At 35.3% G+C, this 10,971-nt stretch overlaps 1 protein-coding gene and 1 pseudogene across 1 annotated transcript; one reads left to right on the top strand and one right to left on the bottom strand.

The window, feature by feature from the left end:
- The first annotated feature begins 286 nt into the window (after nucleotides 1-286).
- LOC139871631 (serine/threonine-protein kinase STY13-like) lies at nucleotides 287-4,929 on the top strand. The gene is made up of 3 exons (XM_071859349.1): nucleotides 287-509; nucleotides 1,765-2,728; nucleotides 4,282-4,929. The coding sequence occupies exons 2-3, from the start codon at nucleotides 1,833-1,835 to the stop codon at nucleotides 4,619-4,621; spliced, it is 1,236 nt and encodes a 411-aa protein (XP_071715450.1). The 5' UTR covers nucleotides 287-509; nucleotides 1,765-1,832; the 3' UTR covers nucleotides 4,622-4,929.
- Nucleotides 4,930-5,249: 320 nt separating this feature from the next.
- LOC139871346 (YTH domain-containing protein ECT4-like) lies at nucleotides 5,250-9,646 on the bottom strand (annotated as a pseudogene).
- Nucleotides 9,647-10,971: the final 1,325 nt, after the last annotated feature.

The raw sequence follows: 10,971 nt of genomic DNA, 5'->3' as shown, positions 1-10,971 counted from the left end.
ACGCTACATTAAATATGAATACGCAGGCCGAAAGCAACTGCCGCAACGCACGGGCCGGTCCGGACTAGTTTGGATCAATGTAAGTGGATTGTGCTTTTGTATTAGTTGATTCATGTTTTTGGAAAAAAATAAGAAAATATACATGTATACATGAATAATTGAATAATATAATAATAATAATAATAATAATAATTATAATATAAATAATCAAATAATTAAAAAAGATAAACGAGAGAATGAAGACCCAGTTGTCTTTTGCACTTCTTTACTCTCTCTCTCTCTCTCTCTCTCTCTCTCTCTCTCTCTCTCTCTATATCTATAGATTATTATCTTTCGTTTTCTCTCTCTAGACTTTCACAGAGTTTATTCGTCGGCGTCATACCAAACATTCCTTTATCTCTTCTTCATCACCATTATCCTCCTGATCGTATGTTTCACGTTCCTTAATTATCATCGCAATCGCCAATTTGAATCAACAATCATCCAAAACCCTAACCCTATATTCATCTGTAAGTTTTTCCCCTTTTTCTACTCTAATATACTTTTATGTTCACGGATCACTCTTAATTTACAAGCTTATACGCTATAATTAACGTTGATTTCATTTCACTTTTTAAATGCTGATTTATTGCGGTTTTGAGCTGTTCAAAGTCTTCACCTTTTCAGCTCCTTAGTAATTGAATTGGGGATTTTTTGTTTTTACGAAGTTAATTGATGCTTTTGATGATGATATTAACTATTTCGAGGGTTTCTGATTGCTTGAGTAGGTTTAATTGAATGATAATAATAATTTGGGCTGATTGCTGTTTTTCAATTTAAGATGCAAAAGATGTATTTTTGATGAATATTTCAGCTATAGTGTATTGTTTGTGAATGATTTGAGCTGAAAGTAGAATACTTGCGTGGCTGTGATGTAAATTTATGTTAGGTTATGCAAACTAGTATATGTATATCTACGTTTTTGCTAGTAGCTACCTGAGTTAATATATAGTAAACATGATGAGTTATATGTTAGAATCAAGGTTTCACATCAGGAAGTTTGCTTATTTGGATGTGGATAATCACTGTGTACTTCAGGTTCGGCCATTTTGGTCCTCGCCGAAAGAATATGTAGCATATTACCTTGGTTGTGTATGTATAAGCTCATACAAGATTATCATGTAAAAAGAAAGTTGTACCTTCTAAGCGAGTTGGTGCATTCAGTTGAAAGCGCCTCTTTGGGTTCGTGGGATAGTATATGACTAAATACGCATTCATCGGGTTTTATTAAGTATAGATGGGATATATGGAAGTCAAACATAGTAAGGAAATGGTTTAAAGTATTTTATCTTTTTAGAACATTAAATATAGGTCTTGGTCTTTAGTTTCGTACCTAGTAACTTTGAATTTTAATGAACGTTAACGATTATTACACTTTCTAAAATGAAAATAAAATTTGGATGTTTGTTGGAATTAGTTTTTCGGGTGGTACCCTACAAGAGAACTATATGATGTGTTCCACAATGACTGAGAATTCCACTCTACATTGGTATAACCGTATAAGAAAGCTTTCATATATTTTGCATTCACTCTCTTCTTCCTATTTACAATGAAAGTTAAAGGATCATATCAAGGTGATTCAAGTATAAAGAAAACCATTTTGCATATGTGAATGAACAATTTAGATGTAGAACACTTGTGTTTTAACATTAGTTAAAATATTTGGTTATTGTATATATTATAAGCCAACCTTCTACAATTTGATATTTTTCTGTTTTGTTATAGGGTTTTTGGTTATAGGGGTTAAAGTTTGACTTCGTACGCATGCTTAAGGGGTAAGGAAAGCTGGAAAAATGTTGGAGGATCCAAAGTTTACAGGCATGATGGGCCTAAATAATGGTCGTGATAATTTTGTTGACCTGTCACAAGGGTTTTATCATAAGCTCGGTGAGGGTTCGAACATGTCCATGGACAGTTTCAACAGTTTACAAATGAGCAATGGCGGAGGATCGGTTGCTATGTCTCTTGATAGTAGTGTTGCATCTAATGAATCTCATACTCGCATATTAAACCACCAAGGTCTCAAACGTAACAAGAACTATACTGATGCTCAGAGTGTGAATAGAGGACGAGTGTCCCAGGGATTAAGTGATGATGCTTTAGCGCGGGCCCTATTGGACCCTCGGTTTCCTACTGAAGGGCTTGAGAATTTCGATGACTGGACAATCGATTTAAGGAAACTCAGCATGGGGCCCGCTTTTGCACAAGGTGCTTTTGGGAAACTGTATAAAGGAACTTACAATGGTGTAGATGTTGCAATAAAGCTTCTTGAAAAACCCGAAAATGATTTAGACAGGGCACAACTTATGGAACAACAGTTCCAACAAGAAGTTATGATGCTGGCAAGATTGAAACATCCAAACATTGTACGGTTCATTGGTGCGTGTCGAAAACCGATGGTGTGGTGTATTATTACTGAATATGCAAAGGGTGGTTCGGTTCGACAATTTTTGACCAAGAGGCAGAACAGATCGGTGCCTTTGAAATTAGCTGTGAAGCAAGCTTTGGATGTTGCGAGGGGAATGGAATATGTACATGCCCTTGGATTGATTCATAGGGATTTGAAATCAGATAATCTTTTAATTTCAGCCGATAGGTCAATTAAGATTGCTGATTTTGGTGTTGCTCGAATTGAGGTGCAGACCGAAGGTATGACACCAGAGACAGGGACTTACCGCTGGATGGCTCCGTAAGTTCACAAAACTTTTATCTCTGTATATTTTTCTATCTTTTTCATTTCACTTAATTGGCTAACATTGGATGTCATTTTTAGGGGATGCCCGGATTTGTTTTCCGAAAGTAGCTTTTTAATATTGAGTAATCTCGGATTAGGTAATCACATATAGGGATGGCAACAAGCCGGGTATGGGCAGGTATGGGTAATCCTGGCCCCGGACCCGATTAAGAAACTCTGTCCCAAACCCTAAACCCTGACCCATACCGGACGGGTCCCCATTTACTTAATAACTATCGGGTATCGAGTTTCCACCCGGGTATCGGGTTATTTTGTTCTAACAATTAATATACATATATTATCAATTAATATATGTGTATATTTTTAATTAACATATGTGTCACAAACAAAAATCAATTACATGTGTATATTATCAATTTTACATACCTTATTATTACCAACTGGAACTTGGGAGAATGGAAATTAGCATTGAGTAGGTGGTGGTAGGAAATACAAAAATTATTAGTATTTTTTTGTAATTTAAACGGGACGAGTATGCGGATTGGGACATTTTTCGGGTATACGTGCCGGGTGGTTTGCTAAAAAAATTAAAACCATCCCCATACCTGGCCCTAGACCTGTATACGCGAACCTGGCCCAAAAAAATCGGGTTTCGGGTTTCGGATTTTCCCATTGGGTACGGTTATTTTTGCCATCCCTAATTGTACTTAAGCAAGTCGTACTCTTTTGAGTTGTAATAACGAGATACATATTTGATTGTTTGGGAAGTTTGTACTTTTTAATGAATCACTGGCTTCAGTGACCAAATAATACTTTTTTTTTGGTGAATAAGTAATCCTGAATGTTTCACCATCTAGTTTTCCCATCAGATTGACCTAGCTGCTGTTATCATTAATTGTTATTGCTAACTAAAAAGATACTCTGTATTGTTTGTTAAACAAGATCTCCTTGTTTATCATTATCATTATCATTATTATACATATTTGACAAGTAGCCAATTCTTGATTTACAACAACAACAAAACCCAATACCACATAAGTGGTGTATGGAGAGGTGAGATGTAGACAATCCTTCCCCTATTCGAGAATAAAGACAAGTCATTTCTCCACCCAGAGTGAAAACACTCTCAAAAGTAGAGAAAGTCATCTCTCTCTCTCTATCCGTTGGAGATTGCTTCCGAGTGGACCTCCGGCCAATAAGTAGGAAAAACATTTTAAAAAAATAAAATAAAATTGAGACGCCATGAAAATGGAAAAATCAAATTTTCATGGCTTTTAAATCCTGCCTGAAATTTAATTTAGGCTCTAAGAGTCGGTCAAGTCGCCAATAAATCGACGCTTGATTTACTAGGTTGATATAATTAATCAGCATTTCAGTTGTTGATTCTATTCACAATTTGACAAGGGTACTGATGGATGCCAGTATTTTTAAGTACTTTATATACATACACTATTGAACAAAATGTATAAATACTTACATGCATGCATGTTCATGTAATACATATTTTAGGTGCATTATAAATAACTCTGGAATCGTTGTTATTACAGGGAGATGATTCAACATAGGCCATACACTCAGAAAGTTGACGTGTACAGCTTCGGGATAGTGCTCTGGGAGCTGATCACCGGGATGCTTCCGTTCCAAAACATGACAGCTGTGCAGGCGGCATTTGCTGTGGTTAATAAAGGGGTCCGGCCCACCATCCCACCCGACTGTCTTCCAGTACTTGGTGAAATCATGGTTCGTTGCTGGGACGGGAATTCAGATGTGAGGCCACCATTTTCAGAAGTTGTGAGAATGCTGGAACATGCTGAAAATGAGATTATGACAACGGTTCGAAAGGCTCGATTCAGGTGCTGCATGAGCCAACCGATGACCACCGATTGATTGATGATGCTTGAAGAATTTGAATCGAATGAATATAAGAAAAAGAAAAAGGTAAAGAAAAATCAACAGGTGAAAAAGGGTGATGTTATGTCATCTATGTGTATCTATTATTATCAGGGTAACTTCACTTCTTCAGATAGGGTGAACAAAGGAAGAAAATTATGATATGAACTTTTACTTGTTTTTATGGATTTCTTTTTGGTTTTTTGTTGTTGAATATTTGTTATGGATTGTGTTGCTGAATTAGTAGTAATGGATGAGATTTGTGTTGTATTTATTTATGTATATGTGATGTTTTTGTGTCGAAATTACCCTTTTTTTAGTTACCTGATGTTACGAAATTTGCATGTTTGTAATAAGAGAAAGATTACTCCAAAACTATTCTTGTAACAATTTTGTAACTGAAGTTTAAATCATTTTAGTAGCAAAAAAGTTGGTTTATGATAAAAAAAAAATAAAATTACTTAAAGCATTGATAATACAATATTACATACTGATACAATTGATAATTATCCGTTAACTGATTAAAAAGCTACATTTAGGAAAATTTTATTTGCTCCAACAATAATAAATATAAATAGGTAAAAAGAATTTGAGAGCTGAATATACATTCTAAAATTGTGCTGGACACTTTATTCTGATGTTCTGCCGAATGAATATGAAGCTCACTCGTAACATACAACTTGATATGAGATCATTTTATGCAGACGTATTTCAAGCACTAAATTTCAAGGTGAACTAATGAAAACCGTTATATAATTTATACAGATACGAATAGTAAGGAAGACTGGTGTTCTTGTCGACATTGTTTTTGATATGGATGAGAATTGTACACTTTGTTTTGGGGAGCAACTTAATAACCAGCCTGCCATAAAAATAAAAAATAAAAAAATAAATTTGAAAACAGCTTCAGGTATAGCCTCAACTGTCAACTCCACCTGTCACCACCTACCTCTAGAAACAAGACAAGGAGGTTGCACAAAGTCAACTCCAACATTACGAGCTTATCTGCAACGCTGAAAAAACCATATTTTTTTACTAAGACGACGAGTGGTTTTGCGGCTTAAATAAATGTCTGCAAAACACCTCAGAAACTGATGTCAGTCGCAACCCCATACACCCCAAAACTTAACATAATATCCACTTTTACTGTACTTGTTCCCTATGTTCATCCACATGGAGGGACTCTACAACTTTATCAGCAAGTTGAGTTATCATCATCATCATCATCATCATCATCATCATCATCAGCAGCAGGAGTGTATTTTTTTGTACAATCGACTACCTCCTTGGACCTCTTATCCTGTAAATCCTTCTCTCGCTCATTGTAAAAATTAAAATCATCTAAAATACATGTATCTGCCTCATGATCTTTAAAGATTTTCAACATTGCATTACCCATTTCTAGTTTCACCTGCAAACAAAAAGGTTACCTCATCATATAACCTAATACGGAGTGGCGGCAATGTTGTGGGTTGGGTAATGTTTCAAACAGCTCCAGCTTAAAACAGGACATTCATCCGTACAGGTCAAAATTTGGCTGGGTTAACCCACAAGCACTTTTGTCATCTTTACAAATAATGATTGCATTTAATCCATATAATAATAATATCAAAATATAGTAATCTAGATCAGACAGTTTTAGGAAGTTTGCAAGCCTTAACAAAATTTAAACAGCTTTCAACCTGTTTCACCTTTTCGGCCCATTTTTCAAGTTCATATTTTAGCAAAATTTGTTTATTTGAACACACTTGAAATAAAATGAACCCAAACTTCCATTCATAAACAAAAAGGGTTAGAACTGCCACCTCTAAATACGGACTCAAAAATCTGAATCAAATGCATTTTGTATATACATACCTCTTGTGAATCTCTGCTATGGGTGACAGGCTTGTTGTCATTATTTTCAAGAAGAATATGCCGGAATCGACTATTCGGAACATCTTTAATGATGTGCCACTTGACTTTGAATTGACCACCTATCCTGCTGCCAATATTCAGCATCATTCGCAAAATCTACAGGTCCCACCATTTCAGCCACGCCACAAAACTGTCCACTTGCATTGACCTGTAACTTCTAATTATAGTTCCTACATCATCGATTCGCTCTCAACAATACACCAGACTACCAAAATACATATAAAAATCATGCAAGTAAAATTAATTTTACCAGCTGTAAATTGTACGAATTAGACGGGTGGAAAGAATACATGCATATTTTTTATTTGAGAGTTGAAAAACTTACTGAAAAAAAGAGAAAGATTGGACAGGTGGCGCCATCTTTTGCTTCTTGATAAGCAGCATCTAGTTTTTTGTTTCCCAATGGGGTACTGGCCCAAACACTGTACTTGATACTTTTATGGACATTGTCTTCACTAAAAGACTTTATTACAAAGAAATTTGCAGTGTCATAAGTTGTAACTAAAATCAGGTCGATTGTAAAGTTCAATATCAAGCTTAGAAGCAAGGTCATTACCATCTTCAGCAACACCAGTTCCATTTGACTTTAATGCCCTTGGTCCTCTGTTACGGTCGCTGATAGCGCTAATCACACTAACGCCATTGTCGGACACAAAACGATTTAGGCGACTAGCTTCCCCATTCAAAATGAAATTACTATTATACCCTCGAAAAGATCCAGTCTGAGGGCAGCGTGTTGTGGAGGAACCAGAGACTGATCCATAACCATATGCTGTCTGCTGCTGCGGAATCTGCAAATTCCACCCAATTACTTAATGACGGGTCAATTTGGGTTGATTCAACTGAAATGGGTCAAATCAACCTTGAAACATTTTAGTTTAAGGTGTTTATTATTGTCATGATTTAGCAATCATAACATTGCATTAATCCAGTATACAAGATACTATATAATGAATCGATAGAGTGTTTGTAGACCAACCCAGCCAAGCCCATTTAGGGTCAGTTTCAAACATCAAAAGATACTTTAGAGTTCAGTCAAAGAATTGAATGATTTACTTATCTTGGAAAATTAAATAAAAAAATATAAATAAATATGGGTCAACAGATATCAATATCAATAAGACCCATATCGGTCAACAGATATAAATAAATAAGAAAAACCTGACCAAAGATGTGCTCATACGACCCGAGTAATCCAACTGGTGCAGGGTATAAGCCTCCTGATGTGAGTGGAGATGCGTAGCTACTTGTGTCTGAGGACATTGATCGGTTTGGTACAGAATCACCTGACCCAATCTCCCCCGGATATTTATAGAATCCGACATTATTATTATTATTTCCAGCAGGATTGGCTCCACCAAAAGAACCATATTGCAAATAATAACCTGATCCAGAACCCATAAAACAATTGTCAGCAAGAGCGTCCTGGCCATTGTTCGGGGGTGTAGCATGAGGGGAGACGGGCTGTGAGTAGTAATTAGGAGATATCGGAAGCTGATGTGGCGAAAAAAGCTGCCCGTCTATCAATATTGGAGACAAAGGACCAGCAATTGGAGAAAACTGGCCGTACGCCATCTGGGCGTCAAACCCATATGCAGGATGATACAAAAGTGACGAATTATCATTGTACATGCCCTAAATTATATAAAATATGTGAGATTAACAGGCCAAACAGTTTTGTTGTTTTCAATAAACAAATAATGCTGATTAAAGAAGCAAATAGAACAGTAACTATTCTCACCGGAGGCACAATTTGCAAATCATTAACGTAGCTTGAATAGTATCCCCAATTAGCTGAGCCATCACCATAACCTGATGCTAAATCGTACATGAATTGACAGTAGATAAGGAGTGTCAACAAAATTGCTTTTCCGAATATCTTGAAAATATAAACTTAAACTTATACTACCCAGCTCCATTGTCACAAAACATACTTGACACGTTATAATGGTAGGTTGAAAATGAGTGAGTTAAGGAACAAGTTAAACCAGCTAACCTATTGGTACCAATCGAAACGAGTTGGGTCAGGATGATGCTAAACAATGTTTCCGTAAACATTTGATTTTTTATAATAAGGTGTCTAATATATGAATATGAGAAGTAGATTATTTCAGTAACAACCAGAATTCCAAATTCAGAACATGTTTTAAGCATTCATTACGGGCAATTTTGATACGTTAAACTCGCTATGTTTAAAGCGGTTTTTAATTTGAACAATTTGACCCAATAAGATACAGCATAACTCAAATCAACCCATTCAAAAGTATATTAGTTGGAATTGCCACCTCTAAATACAGGTTTGGTACCATAATAACGAAAGCCACAAATGCACCATGGTTAAATTTTTAAATGGTTTCTTAGGCCTTTGTAACATTACCAACACTTTGATGTTATACTAAATTAACCTCCATAAAAGTAGGTCTGCTCTGGAGGAGAAAAAGTATTAGATGGATTTAAAGGTGTCTGAACTCCACTAACATTCAAGGACCCTCCAATGGCGGCATCCCCAGAAGAATTCGAAGAAATGATCCTTTCGTTTTTGGGAGAATGCGACTGAAAATACAAAAGAAAAATGGAAAACATTAACTAAGCTGTTCAAAACGTATACGGAAAAGGATATAGATAGACAATACAATTACCTTATCAATGTAGTTATCATGCACAAGCACATCACCTGCTACAAATGTCACAATAGTCGAGTTACTTAATAGAAAGTCAATGTTAACCCAATGATTTAAAATATTAAGTCCAGAATTGAAATTTCAATACAGATCCATATTTCAATAACCTCTATCAACATCAAATCATAAAAAAAAAGACCTAATTCAAATAACAGAAACCCTAGATACCCAAAATACTTTTTTTTTTTTTTTTTTAACAACAGTACGGGATCAAGGGGACTTAATCACCCATGCGTTCATCTCCCTGCAGTTGCATAACCCGCCCCCAACTGCTGGCCAGAGAAAACCCAGCCCAATCCGAAGGCATGGGCAGTAAAACCCCTCCTCCCCACTGCCCCGCAACGTGATGTGCGAAAGACACCTTTTTTTTTTTTGAACATCGATTGGGATCACCCGAGGGGAGGAAACCTCCCGTTGCGATCATCTTCTGTTTCGACTAAGGGTAATGGGCAACATTGTGTGCAATGATACAACCCATGTGAGTCGAACTCCTGACCTCCTACTTCCTACTAAGAGAGGCAGACCTACTACATAATCAAATCAACAGAACCTCACATTCACAGAATAAATTCACGATTGCATTCAATTAAAAAAAAAAAAAAAAAGTGAACATAACGATGAATAAATACATACCAACATGATGCAAGGGTAAATCAGAAATTGAAGGAGGTGAGACTCTATCTTTTCCCTGTTGACCTTTTTCTTCCATAAATACTTTGATTTATGATGACTATTATTAATCGGAAAAGCTTAAAATCAAATCTAAAAAATATAGTAATAACTTATAAAAAATTGATATTTTTATAATTGAAGAATTAAATTCGAAATACTCATATCGTCATGATAATCAGTATATAGTTAATTGTTACTGTATTTTATTATTATTCATGATTCATGAAAATTGAAGGATATATTAGGCCCATATATTAGATCGACAGGGTTTAAGGTGTTATAGATACAGATTTATTTGTATTATATTTATATTTATAATTATAATATTTATATGTAACACGTACTTGTGCGTCTTTGGGCCTATGAAACTTCCCCCTCTTTTACCTCATTTTTATATTAACTAGAAAAATACGGCCAATGCGGCGGAGTCTATCGTGTTCCATATTTATATTTAACGTAGTGTTATGTTTTACAGAATTTAAAACGCGTTGTTACGGGTATTTTTGAAAACACTTGGTTAGTACCTAGTATACCTAATCTACCACGAGTTTTTACACCGAAAAAATCTTGTAGAAGGGATCAGAACCATCGATATGAGATGGTTAGTTTTGGTTGTTTATTATACGTGTACGTATGTGATAAAAAGTAGTCCAGAATATTTAACGTTTTTTTGAAACAATTCGTTTTGTACGTAGCTAATTGCGTTCGTAAAATTATTCCGAGTTGAGCGGTGATGTCAAAAATTTAACTCGCAACGATCGGGAAGATAGGGCCCGTTAAAAAGTTGGGTGAAGTTTTTATTTTTATTTTTTTTATTATTATTATTATTATTTTTTTAAATTTGGGGTTTTACATTTTACCCTCTTCTTTTGGGGGTTGGAGTTGGGTTAAGTTTGAGGGGTGTGTTTGTTTTTTATTTTTATTTTTACCATGTTTTGAGTTGGGGACGATAAAGATTTCGACTCCATTTAATATATGGATATAAAATAATTTTTTCTTTATTTTTGTTCAATTTATCTAAACATAACTCAAGGGTTATGCTTAAAATATTAAGACTTGCATCAAATACTTGTAAAG

The sequence above is a fragment of the Rutidosis leptorrhynchoides genome, chromosome 10 (assembly GCF_046630445.1).
Source record: "Rutidosis leptorrhynchoides isolate AG116_Rl617_1_P2 chromosome 10, CSIRO_AGI_Rlap_v1, whole genome shotgun sequence".
NCBI lineage: Eukaryota > Viridiplantae > Streptophyta > Magnoliopsida > Asterales > Asteraceae > Rutidosis > Rutidosis leptorrhynchoides.
The sequence above is the reverse complement of the archived record's forward strand: the minus strand, read 5'-3'. Positions and strand labels throughout refer to the sequence as shown.